General features: G+C 37.0%; 1 protein-coding gene and 1 long non-coding RNA gene across 2 annotated transcripts in view; both read right to left on the reverse strand.

Moving 5' to 3' along the window:
• Positions 1 to 22301, reverse strand: part of LOC138402371 (uncharacterized) — a 160190-nt gene that overhangs the window by 51879 nt on the left and 86010 nt on the right. The gene's annotated exons all lie outside the window — the stretch shown is intronic.
• Positions 7693 to 22301, reverse strand: part of LOC117982475 (uncharacterized) — a 190038-nt gene continuing 175429 nt past the window's right edge. Inside the window, exons 6-7 of the mRNA XM_069498644.1 lie at positions 11351 to 11698; positions 7693 to 10437 (exon numbers count right to left, since the gene is read on the reverse strand). Coding sequence (XP_069354745.1) covers positions 10098 to 10437; positions 11351 to 11698 — 688 coding nt within the window. The 3' untranslated portion in view covers positions 7693 to 10097. The remainder of the gene's footprint in view (positions 10438 to 11350; positions 11699 to 22301) is intronic.

A 22301-nucleotide genomic window follows, 5' to 3' on the forward strand; every position in this document is an offset into this window, starting at 1 on the left:
TTACGGAGTTATGAAGTAGGTTCACCCTTCATCCCGAATGTGTTTTTCGCGATAAAAATATTCTAAATGTTTTGTAATCTAGATTCTAGATTCCAAACTCCAGAATATAAATCAACACTCAGATCTGTTCAGTAGTTTCAGCGTGATACGTGAACAAACATACAGAAAAAAAAAATATAGTTTTGGGACAAAGTTTTGGACTTTATATAGGTACTAAAATCTTCTTCTGATTAAAATTTTCAAAATACTTTTAGGTAGGTATATATAATGTACAGAATTTGTCCAGTTAGTTACAACTTCATTATAGGTATAGTAGTTACAACATTTTATTTAAACACAGATATATAAAAAATGTTGAAGGAAAAAATTTTATTTCAATAAATTCACGAGTAGGTGCAGAACTGTCCCTGCGTGCAATATATACTTTATTCTCGTTTTTAATTTATGTATGTCTGTAGGTAATTGTGTTGTCCGTCCGTCGTAACTAATTCTGCTTGTTTACGTCGTAGGTAGCGTGCTCATAGAAATTGTATGTAGTTTACATAGTTGAAGCTGGAGTGCAGTGGTTAATGCGCACACGGTAAACACAAACAGTCACAATTATCTGGAATTACCGGTCATACCATCATGTATTCCCTTTCGTATGGCCTAGACCCTAGTAGCGACCCTCTGTCTGCAGAGGACCCTCCAGTACCTCAGTCACATCGCAAGAAGAACGCTATTGAAAAACTCACTGAGTTAAAATTTAATATACAGGATGTATCCAGAACGCTAGCAAAAACGAAGACAGGTGTTAGTACTGATGATTACTGGTATGATACCATAAAAAAACGCGAAAAATTTGCTATATTTTGTAAAAGTTTACGATAGGTATATTGCAAATAAAACATCTGACTGACGCTAGAGGTCAAGGAACGTATCGTAAGTATGCCACTCGGAGTCAATGCCACGTCGTAGGTGGGGCATTGACCCGTGTTTTGCGCACTATACATTGCGGGTTTGAAAGATCCTAAATCATTAAAACTACAAAATGAAATGAGGCAAATGGTTATTAGTATTGGATTGTGTTTAGGTAGTATAACAATAACGCTAAGTTTTTGCTAGCGTTCTGGTTTACACCCTGTAGTTAAAGAGTAAAATGCTTGTAAAAGTCCGAAATTAAGGATTATATTTTGGTCACAGAAGTTCGGATTTTTCCCAAAACTTGGTATCTTGGATTTTACTGGAAAATACAAAATACCTAATATGTCCAAAAGTATTGAATAGTATGCAATCCGTATCGATTGTGATGTCATTCATATAATATGTGTGACGTCACAGACCTTGACCCATCGCACCATTGACACCATCATTAGTCATTGCCAACCCTTCAGCATTCAGCATTCAGCTTCGATTGATTGGATAATGGATTACAATATCATAATAGCCATTCCAAATATATACCTGCCTACATCACGAATAATATCTACCCATCGATATAAATGACAAGATATGGTCAAGCAAACAAAATTTTTCACGGTTTTGGAACCAAATAAATCAGCGCCATCTCTTAGATACTAATGAACGAACCGTTTGAAATCCAGACGTCCGCGTCACTAAGGTTGCATTGGTGCTAAAGCACCACTGAGTCGGTGTCATTTTGTTTGTTCAATTCAATAACCCTGTCCATACGAAGTAATATCAAGTCAATGTAACTACCATATAAAAATAACAAAATACATTTCTGTTTTATGGAAAACCCCCGAGGGTCTACGGCTACCGTCGTAGTTTGATAGCTACAGTGTGACTATCGCAATCACCACGAATTGGCTGACAAGCGCCGACAATCTCTCTCTCCGGCTTAAATGAACAGTTGCAGCAAGAATTTCTTAAATTCAGCTAATCACGACAATAATAATTGAAGTAAGAAAAAAGAAAGGAGAAGTAAGTTAACGAAAAATAGAGTGTGGGTAGACCAAAGAAATTTTAAGTACTACTAATAGTACTTAAAATTTCTAATTATATAGACATCCATCGGGTAGACTTTGTTCATGTTACTAAGCATTTAGGTCTTCAATGTCAAACAACTTTTGTCAACAAACATTGCTTTTAAAAAAAATTATCGGCAAGTGTGAGTCAGACTCGCGCACCGAGGGTTCCTTATTACAAGTCGGAGATATCTGAGAACCTGGCTTAACGACGTTATGCAACGCGCTTGCGTTGGCAACGGTACTGGATAGTCGAAATCGGGCGAGCTGCGGGGAAGCGCATTACAGCGAGGTGCTCAGATATTTCCGACGGGTTGTACAGTCGTATTTTTTCGTCATTTTGTACGATAAATCAAAAACTACTAGGCGTAAAAATAAATAAAATTAAGTTTTAGAATCTACAGGTAAAACCCTTTCATTATGATACCCCACTTTGTAATCTTACTTTGAAAGTCGAAAATACTAATTATTTGTTCATGAACACATTTTTCTTTTTGTGATGTACCTAACTACAAATTCACGGTTTTCGAATTATTTTCTTTACTTGTGTTATAAGAACTACCTACCTGCCTTCAGTCAACGGAAAGTATCCTATACTTAGGTTTCTTGACAGACAAGACAGCAAACAACGAAGTGATCCTATAAGAATTCCTTTTTTCCTTTTGAGGTACGGAACCCTAAAATTAGGTACAAACTTACCTAAATTAAAACTTCAAGTTCACTTTGATTCCTTATCACAATCACGATATAAAATTCGACGCACACGAAAAAATACCATTTGTTTTAGTATTCAAATGATTCTTAGAAATGTACTGTTATATTATAGCACAGTTTAACGAAATAATATTATAGTGTATATGGTTCCCAAGTTCATTGCCATCAGTTTGGCTGATAAGCTTGATTATAATAATTAAATGTGGTGAAGAAAGTCTTCGAAGTTAGCTTGGTAGAGTTTGCGTGTTCCATGATAGGTGGAATGTCAGTGAACCTTAATAACCGACTGACGCAGTGAAAGTTCGGATAATCTAGATATAGATATTCCAAGTTTCAAGTAAAGATCGAGGGGTAAACGTTAATCTATATAATATATAAAGGAAAAGCTGACTGACCGACTCACTGACTGATCTATCAACGCACAGCTCAAGCCACTGGACGGATGGAGCTGTAATTTGGCATGCAGTTAGGTATTATGACGTAGGCATCTGCTAATAAAGGATTGTTGAAAATTCAATTGCTAAGGGTGTAAAATAGGGTTTGAAATATAGTCCACGCGGACGAAGACGCGGGAATGAGCCAGTGGCGAATATATCTCACACTTGATTGGTAGACTATCATAGTACTAGGACGTAGATTTGCAAGATCTTAAAGAAATGCTGATTGACCTCAGCTGTCACGCTTTTGCCGCCTGAATCCAGCGGTTCCCTGCGGTTCGTTTGATGTCGTCTGTCCACCAGTCCACCTAGTGGGGAGTCTTCCAAGGCTGCGCACTCCGATGCGAGGTTGCCATTCTAGCACCTTGTGGGACCCCAACATCTATTGGTTTTTCGAACTATGTGGCTTGCCCATAATATTTAGAGTTGGAGAGGAAAGGGGAATATTAGTCATTTAACATGGCTAATATTCTTATTAAAAAAAACATGGTTAAAAACTGAAGTGACAGTGGGCAGCCCATTGTCACTTCAGTTTTTAACCATAAAGCATAATATGTAACAAAGAGACATTAATAGGACGTATTGTATTAATTTTATTTGATAGATACCCGACATAGGTAAAGTAGCAACAGATCGATGGAGCCAATTAAAGGCAATCCTGTAGTCATAACAATAACCGGCACGCGAGATCTCTATCGAATGCGATGTAGTGCTAATAAATATAAAACTACTATGATATACGGTAGCGCAAAAAATATTAATTTTGTCTCTCTGATTACAAATGGTTTTATTCAAACTATGTAATAATAAACATAGACAACTGACTTACCTAAGTAGTTCTAACGTTTTATTTTTGGTCTGCGAAAGCAAAACCCAAAATCTATTAACCCGTGTAAACATTGCGTGCTAACATGGTCATGTTTGCGAATGTTCGCACTGGTCTACACTTTTTTAGGCGTGAGTTTACCTAATACTAGGCTTACCATATCAACTTCATACAAATCAGGATTGCTGGATACGAAAAATAATAATTGGGTCCTACTTTTGAATTTGATAAATTTATTATTACTTTATTATAAACTACGATAAAAAAAATGACCTCAAAACCGACCTTTTTTTGACCCGACCCGGAATCAAATTCCGTGGGAACTCGTTGATTTTCCAGGATAAAAAATAGCCTAGGTAACTCTCCAGGTCTTAATCTATACCCATGCAAAAAATCACGTCGACCTGTTGCTCCGTTGCGACGGATTGAAGGACAAACCAACAAATCAACAAACCAACAAACAAACAAACTTTCGCGTTTATAATATGGCTAGTGATTCTTTCAAAATCTTTCTGCTTCTAAAAAGAGGGTCCTAGACGTCGAAAATGTTTATGGATCCTACTTATTAATAAGGGTAATCATCCAATAATTGCCCGGACGATATTACCCATTCATTGCCTTACCCTACTTTTAAGTTCACTGTATAGTGAGGAAAGTATAGTGAGTATCTCTACATAGTATAAAATAAAGTAGCTTCCCGCGTCTGTATGTATGTATGAACGCGTAGATCTTTTAAACTACGCAACGGATTTTAATGCGGTTTTCACCAATAGATAGAGTGATTCAAGAGGAAGGTTTATAGCTATCCTATATAAAAATTAGGGATCCCTAGAGAAATTGAAATAATGTGAATTAGGTCGGAAAAAATCCTCTCATTTGAGAGTTTCCGAGGCAAAGACACCTCAATGACACCACATTAGTATCTACGTTGCACCCATGCGAAGCCGGGGCGGGTCGCTAGTTTTAAATAACATAGTGATATTTTTGCTTTTACATACTTTCCTACCTACCCATTCCTTTTCACATTTTTTTCAGCATGATTAGAGGCGCGCGCTGTTTCGATAACAATACGATTCGGATGCTACATAACTACAAAACATTTTTATAAAAACTATTTTAAACAAATTCCTTTATCACCCTTATCACTGATACATTAAGTTCATTTTCGTTTATCGCTTTTTATAATCAGCTTAATCCTAAATAACTTTTATTTGCTGCTCCAGTGTTCTTACTGTATATGTTAATAAGACTCTTATTACCATAAGTAAAGTTAATGGAATGCTGGTTTTACACAGGTTGTTGGTTGTTTGCACGCGGTTGCCATGGCAACTGTCGGGGCATCTGAAACTTAGCGTGGTCAAGTGATTTGACCAGCGGTCATTGACTCAATTATTTTACATTTTTACCTACCTACCTAGATTTATTTTATGGTTTTGTTAACCCAATAAAACTGTATTTGCACGAAGAATCAAAAACTAAGTACCTATTATGCATAAAAATAAATAAAACTCTGTTTTAGAATGTACAAGTTATGCTCTTTCATACGATACCCCACTTGGTATAATAGTTATCTAACTTTGAAAATTGAAAATACTAATATTTATTCATGAACCCACAGATGTAACCTCAGATTCACGGTTTTCAGATTTATTCCTTGTGCTACCTACCTACCAAATTTCATGATTCTAGGTCAACAGGGAGTACCCTATAGATTTTCTTGACAGACACGACAGACAGACGTACAGACAGACAACAAAGTGATCCTATAAGGGTTCCTTTTTCTTTTTGAGGTACGGAACACTAAAAACACGAAAACAAACCGAATACGGATGAGTGCACGCTTATAGGTTGGTAAGTATAAAATACGTCCCATACTTACTTCATCATCATCGTCAACAACCAATCGCCTGCTCACTACCTGAACACAGTTCTCGTCTCAGGTTTTGATCACAGTCCACCACGCTGGCCAAGTGCGGATTGGCAGACGTCACACACCTTTGAAAACATTATGGAGAACTTTCAGGCATGCAGTGGTGCGTACCCGCCGATTGAACCCTGGACTTCCCGACGCGGAAGCCGTTTTTGCCAATAGGTTCATTTTGCAGTCACCAGTCAGTACTACAGAATTAGGAATAGGGATATCCTTATTAATCCTTGATCAATTGATAAATTTAAAATTCTGAAATTCAAACGAATGATTGGTTTTTCCAACCATGCATCGTTGGTTTTTTTCATGAAGTTTTAGAAAAAGCTTAGTAACATGCAAGTAACGAATGTGATGTAACGTTGTAACGAACCAGTTTTACTGCTTAGTTTTGCTATTCACTACTAGATGGCGCTGGTCAATTAAAAAAAAGAAAAGTTCAATGTTCAGATGCTTTTTATTTTTCTTAAAATCTATAATGAAAGTAATTAAAACTAAGTTAAATACAATTTTGATTATATTGATTCATTGTATGAATACGAATTTGTCACTTGGTTTTTTCGTTTTTTCAAATATAAATTATTGTTTTTGAACCTGTTTTTAGTAGGTTGGTAGCTAAAATTCGACAGTAAAACATACAAAAAAATCTGGGGAAATAAGTAACATTTAATTTATATTACCTATTTGTATCTAATATCTATTACACAGTAGACTAGTTTTAGAATTTATTTTATTGGTATCTTACGAATATTGACAAGTGTTGAAGTGCCGAAATATTACTGCAAATGTTTAAGTAATATAGATCCACTATAATCATTTTTTACAGTGTGATTTTTACAGCCGTATTATTTATTTTTTACATTATTAAGAATAAAAGACACAGACGAAATTTTAATTGTGCTTAGTAATAAAGAATAAAAATTATTAAGTTTTATTAAGAAAAGATGTTCAATGAAAGTGGCTCGCAACGCCACCTAGTTAGCGACACGCACATAGTTTCAAAAAATATTTTCGCAAGCAATTACTCATAAACAATATAGGCTGCAAAATTTATACAATAGGTACATTAGCAAAAATTATGTCTTACAATACAGTGTACTATTATAAATGTATAAGGAAGCGGCTTTACTCACATTTATAATGGAAATCACTCACGATAGTTTAAACGCTAAAATGTACTATTACTTTAACTTTACTTGATTAGAGAAGAAAAAGTAAAATAGTAAAAGATTTTTACAATTTACACTTGTCAAAAATTATTATAATATTATTTTTAAATGCGAGGACTATATTGGCACTATAATGATAACTAAAGAGTTTCAATATTATTTTTTATCTTAATTAAGTACAGTTCGTGCCAAAAAAGTTAAGTTTATGCAGTAGGTAGGTAATTTATATCCAAGGCATATATCCCATAATAACTCGCAGTTAGCCAAGTTACCACCCACCCTTGTTCTGAGCCACCCACTTTTTTGGCACGTACTATAATATAGAGTGGAACGTAGAATTAGATTAATACTTATTTTAATATTATTTTATTTCACAAGCAAATGCCAATATGAAGTACGACACATTTTCAACACGTATTCTCCAATAAATACACTTACAGCGATGAGAATGTTAGCATTATTAAATTATAGTTTTTTTTCATAATTATAAATGTATTTTTAAATAAAAAACTTAATTAATATTTTAATAGGTATGAATGAAAAAAAATTAGTAAAGGTTTAATCATGTGCCTACGTTAAAGTCCACACTCATTTTTTTTGATGATAATAAAATAATAGTCTGCGTCGGTCAATATAATATATTTTCGTATAAAGAGTCAATTATTAGACAGGAAGTATTTTTTTTTTTAATTTTTCATTAAGTTTATACCTAACGGTTTTTCACTTTTCGTCTCTTACTGAACTGAGACTGAACTTTACAAAATTCTACTAGATTTTTTTATTTACCCTTTTCTTTTTTTCTCTTTCTCTCATACAATACTACACCTAATCATATTTTGTACTTAGATGGACAGACAACGAATAATATCATGAAACATATTTGCTTCTGTTTTTGAGAAAATTAATATTGTTTCTAGCAAAAAATCGAGAGTGGACTGTATTTTCCATTCTATAAGATATGCAGTTATATATTTTTGTAAATGCTTACGTTCTTTCTTATTCGAATTATCTTACTGACTAGTTTTACACTACGTAATTTTGATGATTTCAGAATAGGGTTTAGTGCGTTAGGATATTATCTATGCTATGGCTTAAAATTAAAATGCTGTTTGACGGTTTGTCCATACAGATAGAAAAATCGTAATTTCTTTCTTATTCACGACTTAACAGCATAGACCGAATAAAGAAGCGAGATGGCAAAAAATAACAAAAACCCGAATGATTGTTTGATGAATAAAATGATTACTTTAAAAAAAAATCACTTGCGCAATCAACAATACTTTGCTTTATTATTTGTGACAGTTACAAAAACGCTTTTTCGCGAGCCAACTCTCTTTTTTATTAGGTATGTGCTAACATTGCTAAACATAAAATATATATAGGTAATTTCTTAACCATATAAAAAGACAATCATATTATGCGTACAAAATGACTTCTAACGCGCCAAAAGTTCGATTTTAGTCCTTATTTTAAAGGTGAACCATAAAGTTAAAATGGCGTGTGAGAATTCATTTTATAAGGAGTAATAATTGATTGTTTGACAGCCTAAGACTTAGTACACACGACGTAGTAAATAAGTGTTCACTCAAACTTCGCAGCGAAGCTAATCTTAAAATTACACAAAAATACAGCTTATAAAAAATAAATACTTGTTTTAAATAAATGTAGGTCACGTTCATGTTTAATTTTAAAATCAACTGTTAAAAGGTAGTTGCAAAAAAGAATCGCTATCATATAGGATTATTAACTTTATGCTTGGCATTTTGAATAAGCAGATGGCCAAGTTGAAAATATTAAAATCGTGAAGAAAATTAATGACATAGGTAGGGTAGGTAATTGTAACGAGCGTAAAAATAACTTCTAAAATCTACTTAAATATTAATATCTTTGATTAAAAATAAACTGAATTGTAAATCTGCTGATTATAAAATTACCTATGCACGTCTAGGCTAAATTAAATAAAGATTCTTTGCATAATTGGGTGGGCCTTGTGGAAAATAAGATACATTTTAATACCTTTAGACGCTAAAGCGAAAAGAAAATGAAAGCACGCAATTTTTTAACGGCGACAATATAATCGAAAGTGTTGCACATTTTTTTAACTGACAAAAAAAGACAACCAAATGTAAAGCATAAAAATAAACGCTTGCGGAAGTGCTAAAAGTATTAGGAATTCGAAGCGTAAAGATAAGATTCAAATTGAAAGGACCTTACGAAATAAATATATTTTCAATCTCAACGGGATTTTTGAAAAAGGCTCATTACCGATTTACGAATTTGTGTTGTATTTTGTTAGTCGTCAGAATTACGTAAAATTACAGTTACTTATATAAATTCAGGCGTCACTGATAGTGATATGATATCTTTATAATTAGAACAAATTAAATTTGAAAAAGAAACAAGAAAACAAAAGTTTCTAAAACTACACATAATATTGGACGTGTTTTCTGAAAAACATTCCAACCCACAGGTCAATTGATTACGGTAAAATGACAAATCTTGATTACTTATGTTCTGGATATTAGTTATAAATTATTCTTTTGCCATGTGATATATCTATAGAGCTCTAGCGCATACGATACTTTTAGTATGGTGATTAGAGACTGCATCAAATTCAAATTCAAATTCAAATTCAAATTTCTTTATTGCGAATATGGGTAAACAGTGCAGATATTACAAAACAAAAAGGTACAGCCAAATTCTGCCTAAAATTGTGCATTTTAGCATTCGGACGTGGCATCAAGCTCACGAAAAACGATTTTAAATAGCTGCAACTGTAGATTGTATCTATGTGTATGGGGGGTTGAGTGTTCAAACGCAGCATCGAGCTTCCGAAAAGCAGCTGAAACGCCGATCGATGATGCTAAAAACGTAGTGTCTGCTAAGGCCCTTAATCAGTTTTTGGGTAATATGTACTTACCTCAATTTTGACTTGTTTTTTGGAACGTTTATCAGAAAATGCATCCAATTTACGTCTGAATTTGAGGTAGAACCAAGAAGCAAGTTACAAGATATCTAAAATGTAATGGTCGTAAATCAGTCATGAGGATTTGCTACTGACTACCAAATACCACGTGTTGGCCGAGGCAACACAACTGGAGCTGGTGGAGGCATCATATCGAACTCCTCCACTATGGTCTTAGGATGCAGGGCACTTATGTTATTATCTACGGTGTAGGTTCTAGCATGCGTATGAACTAGGACCGGTGGAGCGTCGTTGACGAGCCATTCGTCCTTGTCTCGCAGTCGTTTGCGTCTGGCGACTTGTCTGTCGCGCAAGTGTTGCAGTCGCGAGAGATGGGCGTTGATCTGTTGCGGACTGAGGCCGGTGCGTCCGGAGCGGAGGACTTTGACGTTGTACTGGTATGAGCCTTCGGGGTCGCGTCGGTTCCATCGGTAACTGGAAATGGAAGAAGAACATGGTTTTAATGCGTGTAAGAGAGCCAAAGAACAGCTGTAGCCCAATTTCTAACAATCATATTATTATTGTCCATCACCTATGGGTAGTGACTATTAACATTTGCACATCTATCATCACAGTGCATTTGACGATTCAAAAGTACCTACTTGTAAAAGTTTCTACTTATTTAATAAATAAATAAATAAAAGTTTATTCAGCTCATAAAACAAGAAAAGACAAAAAAAAAAAAGCAAAACATACAAACCAAATGTTACAAATTAAAAAATTAAAACTAGGTAAGCTTAATTTGAATATAAAATCTTTCTATTTCTATTTCTATATCACTAGTATCGATTACGAAGTCTTTATATGTTGAACTGATATGGTGTACCCCAAATACTTTAACAGACCAAGCTTTACTTCGCTATTTTATTTTATTTTATTTTATTATAGATGCTTGATATGCTTACAGCTAGTGCCAAAGCGCAATACAAGTTAGACTTATGACTAATAATAATACTATTCGAACAAATACACAAAGGTTCTTATAAGTCTTAGTGATCTACACATGAAATAAATTTATTTATATTTGTATTGAACACGTCTAGGCTCTGGTGCTGAGCAATCAACTCATTTAGCATGGAAAGTGCGCGGAAGGTTATGCAAGTGCTATGATATATTATCACAAAGAAAATAATATATGTAGCTATATGACATAAATGAATTCTACATTTTTAATATTATTTGCTTTTCTGAATAGTTTATCCCATTTTTTCCATATCTGATTTCACACATGAATCATTTTCTGACAACTACGAGGTATGGTATGGTTAGATCCAATTTGTGATTTGCTTCATTAGAAATAGTGCTTATCAATTTAAAAAAAAAACATCCAAAGCTGTATGCTACATACCCTGGGAATGGTCTTTTGAGCTTCCTCTGCGCGTTAGGCCGGGATCGCTTCCTCAACTCGTTGGGTCGAAGGTCGTAAAATCGCGGGTTGTTGCGGATCGGGTTCTTCTGGACTCGTCGCGGATTCGGGTGCAGGTCGTAGGATTTCGGGTTCAGCACAGGATTGCTCGTGACGTCATTCGTCCTAGGATCGTCTTCTTCCCTGCTGACACTAGGAACTGTGATCTCATTAATCTTCCCCATACGTTGGTACCTTCGGCGAAGGTTTTTCAATTTCGACTGAGGAACCTTCTTGAGTTTCGTTTGGCAGATGAATTGTCGGGGTTCGAAGCAGCTCTTTGGTGCCCACCTGTAAATAAAAATGTAGGGATTTTAAATAAAAAGCTATGATGGGACCGAGAAATTGACGCGCCAAGAATTTTAATAAAGAGTTGTAGAGTTGCGTATCCAGTTGGATCCAGGCAATGAATTCTTTATTTTAAAGTATGCATGTAGGTGTCGATTTACGCAAAGGAGTGTAAATGCCGAGCGACTACCTATAGTACGGGATAGGTCCAGATGGCAATCGGGGTGGGGATGCCCCGCACAAACCCAGTGCGGGATAGCGCGGGTGCGCAGGGCGTCCCCTCCGCCTCATACCCCGATTGCCACCTCGACCTGCCGGGTACTGTATTATGTAGGTAGTCTGTGGCCTGTGATGTGCCGCTACGGCCTTGCTACGGCACGCGGTGCGGCGTACGCGCGATGTAAAATATAATATGTCACAAATAAATGACCAAAAAGTCCTAAATATGTCTCTTTGAAAAAAAGTACCAATATATTAAGACCGAAAAATATGAAGGTACGAAGAACATCACTATAAACCCAAAGAGTACGACTTACGAGCACAGAAGTCAGAACCGAGAATGAGTTTCATACCCTTCTGGCAAATTGTAAGCTACTATGCCACTTGCACACTACTATAAAACTTAACAGTAGTGAGTGCCAGTGCACCTTGCTATGATAATATTCGATCGTTGTTACCATAATAGTGGACAACCGATACCAAAAATAATTATTAAAGAGTTTCCACGGGATTTGAATATCAGTACACGATCAAATTCATATACACTTCTCTAAGTACTAAGATTGAACCGCGATGTTTTAAACGTGTAGCGCCATCTAGTTTCATAAGATTCAGTATAGTTAAAAACCTGGAGAGTGACATAGGGCTACTTTTATCTCAGGAAATGCATAAAATCAAAGAGTTCTCATGGGATTTTTAAAACCCATCACAATCATACGAATTCGTCTTCTTTTCTTACATACGAGTGTATTATTTGCTATTTGAAGTTTTATATTATTTTGGAATCTAAGTAGTAGTAATAGCCTGACCAGAAATGTAAAAAACTTGCTCTGGGGGCGCCACTTTGTACAAGCAAATTAGTTCCACTAGTTTTCCGCAATATGGCGAGGTTTTTCTGTATGTTCATTGTATACGTCTTTCAGTAGCGGATTTGCTCTAAGGCATAGTAGGCCCGGGTCTAGGGCGGCCAGATAATATTAGGGGCCATACCTCTACACTCCATAATAAAGACGTATTATGGAGTATAGAGGTAAGGAGCGCGATCTCTTATGGGGGAAAAGTTGAAAAAGTGTCCATTATAAACAATAAATCATCATCATCATGATCAACCCATCACCGGCTCACTACAGAGCGCGGGTTTCCTCTCAAAGTGAGAAGGGTTTTGGCCATAGTCTACCACGCTGGCCATGTGCGGATTGGTAGACTTCACACACCTTTGAGAACATTATGGAGAACTCTCAGGCATGCAGGTTTCCTCACGATGTTTTCCTTCACCGTTAAAGCAAGTGATATTTAATTAATTAAAACGCACGTCCGAAAAGTTAGAGGTGCGTGCCCGGGATCGAACCCCCGACCTCCGATTAGAAGGTGGACGTCCTAACCACTGGGCTATCACTGCTATTTTAACAGTAAATAATCCATACTAATATTATAAATGCGAAAGTGTGTCTGTCTGTCTGTCTGTCTGTCTGCTAGCTTTTCACGGCTCAACCGTTCAACCGATTTTGACGAAATTTAGTACAGAGGTAGCTTGCAACCCAGGGAAGGACATAGGCTACTTTTTATCCCGGAAAATTGAAGAGTTCCCACAGGAATTTGAAAAACCTAAATCCACGCGTACGAAGTCGCGGGCGTCAGCTAGTAGTTTATAAACCCTCTAGCTAACCAATTGGCGCTAGCGTAGGCAATTGGTGTAGTGTGAATGTAGCAATTGTTGACGGAGTGAAGTATGCCGAGTTAGAAAATTTAACGGACCAGTCTTTATTTAAATGCAGTTACCTATTTATAGTAAACTCTTAGAACTGTACCTACGAAACATGAACTAAAAAAACGAGGTCTTGTGATCTCAGTTTGGCATTCTTTTGTCATCTCATCACGGATTCAACGGTCGAATTATAAGCGTTCTTACTGAATACCAATACTGCTCCACTTAGTTTTCTAAGTAGTCAGCAGATGGCCGCTATGTACAAGGTGCTAGGTAATGTCCGTGACATCCCGGTAAAGCTGAGGTTAGGACCGATCACTCTATAGATATACCGAAAAAATAGTGAGGCATCATAGCGTGATACTCGTGGGAGATATGAGGACTTTGAAACTCCAATGTGACAATCCTGCATGTAGGATCGTGGAAATGAACTCGTAAAAAACTTCTGTGAACTCGAAGGACAGATTGAACTTTGTCAAGTAGCAGAGGCAACGAAAGAATCTATGGGACTAACTATATTTTGATGGTAGTGAGTTCCAATTTTCATGTTTGTTACGTACCTAAGTATATAATATTTCAAACACGCTGTATAGTAGGTACTAGTAGTACAATAGTTACCACCCAGCCACTGCCAGTAACAGACGAGGACAATCGATGCAAAACGGTTTAATTAGATCAATTGAGAAAGGTGATTGTAAACTCGCATCTCGTCGTAAATGCGAATTGGCGTCGGGTCAACTCGTTTGACATTTAATTTACACTCTGCTTTAGGTATAGTATGCGACAAGTCGAGATCGCAATCCAGGTGGGGACGCCACGCATAACCGCACAGCGACCGATAGCGCGGGTGACGTGCGGGGCGTCCCTCCCATACCCCGATTGTTATCTCGACCTGTCGCATACTATACATAGATGATACAATGAATAAATAATGCCTAGAATTTGTAACATATTTCAAACCAGGACTAAATTTATAGATAAAATATAACAATGATTAATTTAAAAAAATATCATCATCATCCATCGTCGTCAACCGATAGATGTCCAAAGCTGAACATAGATCTCTTGTAGAGATTTCCACACGGTACGTTCATGCGTCGCCTGAACACTCCGTGCGACTCGTTTGATGTCACCTGTCCAGTGTCCACCTTACAACCACCTAGGTTCCTCTACTGCCCACTAGGTGGACGCCGCGCTTTCCGGTGCGAGGTTGCCATTCGAGCACCTTGGGACTACCAGGCGTTCTCAGCTTCGCAAATTGCAGCCCGTTGAACTATGTCGAGTGTGTTTGGGATTTGTGTGGTGCTACGTGGTGATGGTGCGTATTGCTTGCTGGGTGGCTGCTTCTTCCTGCATGTTTAGCAGTGGGAGGGCGGGCGGTGCATTTCGCATGCTGCATGTTGCACCATACACATTCGACCTGTTTCAGCGGATTATAGCAAATTAAGCTTTTGGTTCATTGTATATGTCGATTCTCATGAGGTCATCCTACGGATCTCCTCATTTCTGATTTGATCACGTAGAGAAACTCCAAGAACTTTCCGTCGCCTGCTGATTGACTCTGAGCTTTTTCATAATAGATTTAAAATTGTATTATTGTATTTAGAATGTGGCTCTCAGAATGACAAGTGACAACGCAGATATGGCTCTTCAAAAAAATTCATATAGGTATACCTTCTACGGTGAAGAGTAGGTAAACCTGTCGTCTGTCATCAATAACAATACTACTAGTACATAATTATTGTAATGTCATAGACCCATCATAGGCCAATCATGGGCCTAATGAAATCAATTGACCGAGGCAATGTAGGGAAACTGTTCACATGTAATAATATAAATTGACGCGACGGTCAACTACTTTGACATTTAATTTACACTTCGCTTCCAAGTACACAGGCACATACATGTTCTTCACACAATTGTCCATTGTTCGCTTCGGATCTAAATTAGAAATCTGACTCTCCCAAATACCTACTACGCACTGGTAATAATAATAAACATGTTGGATTTATCGGTGCTCCTTGAAAATTCTGAGAATACATTCGTATGTCATGTCTACATTGTATTTTTAATCTTTGGAATCATCTGAACAGTATGGCATACATTAATTTTAATATTTTTATGTTTTTGGGGCTCCAGATTTATTATTTTATGTTTTTTGAGGGCTATAATGATTAATTTTAATTACGTAGGTAGCAAGGTTTAAAGATGATCTCTATTTGTAGTGACATAATTATTATCTACAATTTTCGTTCAAATACTTTTTTCTATGATAATTATGACCGTTTTTGTCAGAATACAAATCTGAACCCATTTCCAAGCAAAACGGCCTAAAACTGTACTGAAATTGAGTCCTAAGTTCGTGATTTTGATCAAAATGGTATAATTATTACAGCAAGGTTCCAGAAGCTTTAATTCAATTTTTTTTTCTCCTTCTGTACCTAAAATTTTATGTAGTGCAATTACACCGTATAAGTCCCGCAAATTGCTATTGCGCTTGATCCATGTCTCATTAACATCGAAATGACGTCATTTTGACGTCAGCCGAAATAAAAATATACCATCAGCTCGAAACTTCAGTCTAGTGCTGACGTCACTTAAATGGTGGCCCCGCGCATTAGCAATTTGGACATAAAATGCTCGCCAGCTTCTCAAATAATGCTTATACGCTTGATTTATTCCCTGTAATTACCGCTACACTGTGACACACCGATTCATCACGCGCCCCTCAAATCCAATCACATCCCCCTTTCCCTAAATTCGTTTCGGATTACAGCAGTCCAGAAATGAGTTTACCGGTCACATGGCCATCTGCGATCAGGAATTAAGGTTATTAAGGCTACACAATGGCCCAATGGGCGATTTCAACACTTACGCCGAAATATCGCGCATAAAACTTTATTACGTTTCGCCGTATAGCCCTTTGTTAAACAATAGTAGTTAACCAATTGGTTTTATTTTAATATTTCGGGTGCCACAAGTCTTAGGCGTTGGCGACATAATTATTCGCCAAGAGATTTTGTGTGACCTATGCAAGAAAGAGCATGCTTGTAAAAAAGCGATTGTGGCATTGAGATGATTCCATAAGTGTCTTGTTTTTGGTCTGACTCAGTATATCGCTGCGGTTTTCACTTTTGAGTAGGTACCGACCTAGTGAGTGCGTATCACACACCACATAATAAGATGTACCTAACTCTAACACTAAAGATATTTGAACATTTAGCGTTTGACTTCAAAATTGACGGCATTTACTACGTAAGACCAAATTAGTATGTAATTACAAACCTTGTTCCTACGTTATACGTGGCAAAGCATTATTTAAAAAAAACCTTTTTGGAGTTAACCGCTTTTTGAAGAAATAGGATGGCAGAAAAATTACCTACTTGCCTAAGTCAAAATTCAAAATAAACATCTCAAACCACTCCACGGATCGAGCTGAATTGTGACGTAGACATCCGCTAAGGATTTTTGAAAAATTAACCTCTAAGGGAGTAAAATAGGGTTTTGAAATTTATGCTTTTGCATAAGCATAAATAATAATAATGTTTTTCATAAATATTCACTCACTCAAATATGTCATGTTTTCCAATACTTGAGTTTAGAACAAAATAAATTACCCATATTATTTTCGTCCATGTCAGCTGGTCGCGACTACGCTTAAAGGTTCGTCCGCACCTGAGCGGCGCGGCGCGGCGCTTCAGTCCGACTGCAGAACGCGTCACCTCAGGCCGCTCGACGGTGCCTACCGCACTACAATACAGTTAGTACAAGATTGAACAATGCATTTATCGTTTATCGTTTCGTTTACTCCTCACGGTCAATGTTTACGTATTGTCCGGCAGTATGAGTTGGCCATAACAGTCAGTATTGGACTCATCGAGTAAAAGAAATAGTAAACGTGATGGTCCAACTCTCGCCACAATTTGTCTCTCTTACACGTTCGCAAAAAAAGGGGGACAGATATACGCTGCCATTTTGTTGAGTTTGGCATTTATTATTTCGTTTATTGACGTTTTTGACAGATTGACAATGACAGATTGACAGCGTGACAATGACAAACAAGTGACAGTCCACCACTTAGTCTATGGTGTGTGTGTCTATGGTAATTTGTCTAAGATCACTAAAAACCTCAAGAAACTTGTGTCCAGAGCCAAATTTTCATCAGATTAAAAAAAAAGTTACCGCTTTCTAGTCTGTTACTCTGTCATTGTCAGTAAAAAAATAAATCAAAACAAACCAACGAAACCAACATAACCTTTTATCATAACTGAAACTGAGAGTTGAGACTGAAACAAACGGAACAATCGCTTTAGTTTTAACTAGAAAACTGAAGTTTTACTGATTATTAGGTATATATTATTGTACGTAATACAACTTTGTAGAAACAACTTCGACAAGGAAGCTGACAGAAAAATAAGCTGGGCTGGGCAGCATTTGGAAAATTGCGTCAAGTCTTCAATTCGTCGATACCCCAAAGCCTAAAGACGAAAATCTTTAATGAATGTGTCCTACCTGTGATGACGTATGGTGCTGAAACGTGGACACTGACAGTTGGCCTTGTCCACAAGTTCAAAGTCGCTTAGCGGGCTATGTTGGGTAACTCTGAGGGACAAAATCCGTAACAACGAAATCCGTTGGATGACCAGAGTGACTGACATAGCCCAACGAATTAGAAATCTGTACTGGCAGTGGGCAGGCCACGTCTGCCGCAGAACCGATGGGGCAGACGTGTTCTGAAGTGGAGACCGCGTATCAGCAAGCGCAGTGTGGGACGACCTCCAACCCGCTGGACTGACGACCTTAAGTAAGTTTACTCTCTCTCTCTTCGGATCACGCTCACATAATGTACTAATTACTAGGTAATACAAATCTCTTGATCTGAATTTGGACACATAGACAAGTGGCCAGGTTTGAAGAGTATAGTTAAATCATAACATAACTTCATATGTACCTACCTACTTAAATAATTACTGTCTACTAGGTACCTAGCATTAAATGAGTTCAAAAAGGGCTGAGCCATCATTAATAATTATATTTGTTAGAACAGTTTTGACTACTGACCGCTTGATAAATGACAACACATTTTAGACATAATCTTGTGGTACACTGAAGTTAAAGTTGCAATAAAACATCTAGGTAATCTATTACAGAAAGGCAACTCTTTAATAATCAATTCAGTTTTCTTTGTTTAAGACATGTAATTAAGTTCGGGACCTTGAGTTTGAGCTGTATTTTAGTGTATGTATAAAGGTTATCTGTCTATCTATCTGCTGGCTTTTTACAGCTCATCCGTTCAACCAATTTTGACAAAAGGTACAAAGATCTTTCATCCTGGGGATGGATATAGCCTATTTTTAAATAAACTAGGCTCTGAAAATCGAACAGTTCCCACAAGATAAATGAAGTTGCGAGTATAAATTATTTAGTGTGGAGCTTTGTTACATGCTGGAGAAGGAGATAGGCTACTTTTACCCTTTAAATCAGCGCGGATAAAGTCACGGGCATCATCTACTTATTAATTAATATTATAAATAAAACTTAGACCTCATTAAGATAGATAGTAAAATAAGAAGAATAGTTCTTGTCTAATTAGCAATTTAAAAAATTAAAGATCAATAATTTCTATTTTTTCAGTGATAACTGTGGACCAGTTAGTTACGTTATGTTAACAGCCTGTGAATGACCACACCACCTGCCTAATCCACTTTGTTAGAAGAATGCAAGTTGTTTTGCTGCATCAAGACTACACTCTACAGAATCCTCATAAGTCATCTAAGTGCAGTAACACTGCGCAACAAACTACAGTTTTATAACAATATAAAAATTTAATAGTAAATAAAATGTTTTTTGTCTCTGCTTTTCTATTATGAACATAGTGTTTTTATAGCTAGTCATGCCATAAGATTCTTTTATAGGTATTTTAATTCATACCTACATACAACGGGCTAGCTTTTGAGACTTGCCGCCTTGATGGAGAAAAGAAGAGGAGATAGGGACGTTCCGGAGTCTCTGGATTCATCCATACAAAACGTGAGTGAGTCTCTGGCTGAAGGAGTGAAGGGGTTGACTTACCCCGCCGCCCCCTACCGAGGCTGTTTTAAGTCAATGACAATTTTATCAAAATTAAAAATCATTTAAAAAAGTATACATCCCCGGCGGAAAATCACTCCTTCCAAGGGAATGATTTCCCTCCCCTCCCTTTTACCTCAGCTACCCCCATCAAGGCTGCACGTTTCAAAATGTTCATACAAATAAACAAAATTGAAAATTGCCTGTTACGTTCTCAATAAGCTCATAATTAAAAAAATTGTGAGCTAATCTTTGAAGTGTTGAACCGATTTTGATGAGACTTGGTGCACAAACAGTTGGGGACAGTGTGGCTAATTCTGTTAGACGAGGTCTAAATGTATTGCTATCCTTTTCTGCAGTGCAGGGAGCTTATGAAAGGAACAGCAATACACATAAACCTGTCATTTTAATTTAGTTTTGATCATAGATTCCCGGAAATATCCAGGCAGGCAAATTCCAGGATACTTTTTAACTATTATTAGTATCATCTGAAAACTTACTTTTTTTAGGATGAAATAAAACAAATTAAATTCTTTTGTTTAAATTTAAATTAGATACTATAAGTAGGTAGGTATGCGTATAAGTATTTTACATCAGCTGTAAAATTCATAAGGTGTATTTAAGTAGGTACATCATAAACAGTTCAAATTATATAGGTATTCTACAAGTCTGATGACCCCCAGGTTAGTTGCAGTCTTGACTCTTGAATTAAGTTAGGTTCTAGTGGCCCTAGCTTAGGTAGCTGGAAGATAGGCAACATAATCTGGTAAGTATAGGTTAGGTACCATAGATGATCTGCAACCTGAAAATAATAATTTATTTTAGAAAAATACTTAATATAATAAGCTAGCTAAATTTGGTAGGTAGGTCCATTTCATACAAAATTTTACTAACTTATACCCTTCTATACTAGATTGTGCCCGCGATTTTGTCCGCGAGGACTACACAAATTTCAATTAGATAGATCAGTCAGTCAGCTTTTCCTTTTTTATATATAGATAAATTAAGTACCTACTTTCTTGTTTGTGAATGGATGCAAGTAATGGTAGGTAGTAGGTAGGTATTTTCTGTTATTGTATGTATGTTTCTTAATATACCTGGTAGGTAGGTACCTACCTAGGTTTCTATTCTGGTGAAAAAATGGGTTGATTTTATCAGATGTAGGTACCAACTTATATGTATAATTGAATCATAAATTAATGTAAGTAGGTAGGCACCTACTTAGTAGGAAATTTGAGCCACACGTTTGATGTACCTACCCATAAGGCTTAGAATAATATTATGTAGGTATTAGGTACCTAGGTATAGGTAGGTAATAAATTGTGCATATCTTACCTTTGCCTCAATGATCAAGGTGTGACATACTCTTTGTGATCGATCTTACAACGCTACAAGTAAATGCATTCTGCGAGCTATATGTATGGATGGCTATCGCTGCACAAAATGATTCATCCGAGATGCACTATTATCATTATCTATCATTTTAGCCTGTGGATGTCTGTCTTCTACATCCAATCATCGCTGCACAAAATGATTCATCCGAGATGCACTATTATCATTATCTATCATTTTAGCCTGTGGATGTCTGTCTTCTACATCCAGTCATCGCTGCACAAAATGATTCATCCGAGATGCACTATTATCATTATCTATCATTTTAGCCTGTGGATGTCTGTCTTCTACATCCAGTCATCGCTGCACAAAATGATTCATCCGAGATGCACTATTATCATTATCTATCATTTTAGCCTGTGGATGTCTGTCTTCTACATCCAGTCTTGAGGCATCCTCATTCAGCCACTTCACGTTAGGTACCTACTCTATAATATGAACGGTCCATCGGTCGGTACCCCACTAGGTACTTGTAGGTATGCTGTGGTACCAAATCTCAACTCAGTAGGAACGCAGGCATGGATTGTTCACTGCCACTTCAACTTGCTGGGTGGTTTCGACTATGTGAGAACCTGTTTTTTTGACGGATGCTCAACCAAGTACGACAGGCATGGATTGTTCACTGCCACTTCAACTTGCTGGGTGGTTTCGACTATGTGAGAACCTGTTTCTTTGACGGATGCTCAACCAAGTACGACAGGCATGGATTGTTCACTGCCACTTCAACTTGCTGGGGGGTTTCGACTATGTGAGAACCTGTTTCTTTGACGGATGCTCAACCCAGTACGACAGGCATGGATTGTTCACTGCCACTTCAACTTGTTGGGGGGTTTCGACTATTTGAGAACCTGTTTCTTTGACGGATGCTCAACCCAGTACGACAGGCATGGATTGTTCACTGCCACTTCAACTTGCTGGGGGGTTTCGACTATGTGAGAACCTGTTTCTTTGACGGATGCTCAACCCAGTACGACAGGCAAGGATTGTTCACTGCCACTTCAACTTACGGGGGGGTTTGGGCTATGTGAGAACCTGTTTCTTTGACGGATGCTCAACCCAGTACGACATGCATGGATTGTTCACTGTCACTTCAACTTGCTGGAGGGTTTGGGCTATGTGAGAACCTGTTTCTTTGACCGATACACTGCGCACATCACAAATTACGCCGCTGAACCAAATTTAAGTTACACAATCACGACGGTTAGCTTTGACTACCTTCCC

Source organism: Maniola hyperantus, chromosome 5 (genome assembly GCF_902806685.2).
Source record: "Maniola hyperantus chromosome 5, iAphHyp1.2, whole genome shotgun sequence".
NCBI classification, from domain to species: Eukaryota; Metazoa; Arthropoda; class Insecta; order Lepidoptera; family Nymphalidae; genus Maniola; species Maniola hyperantus.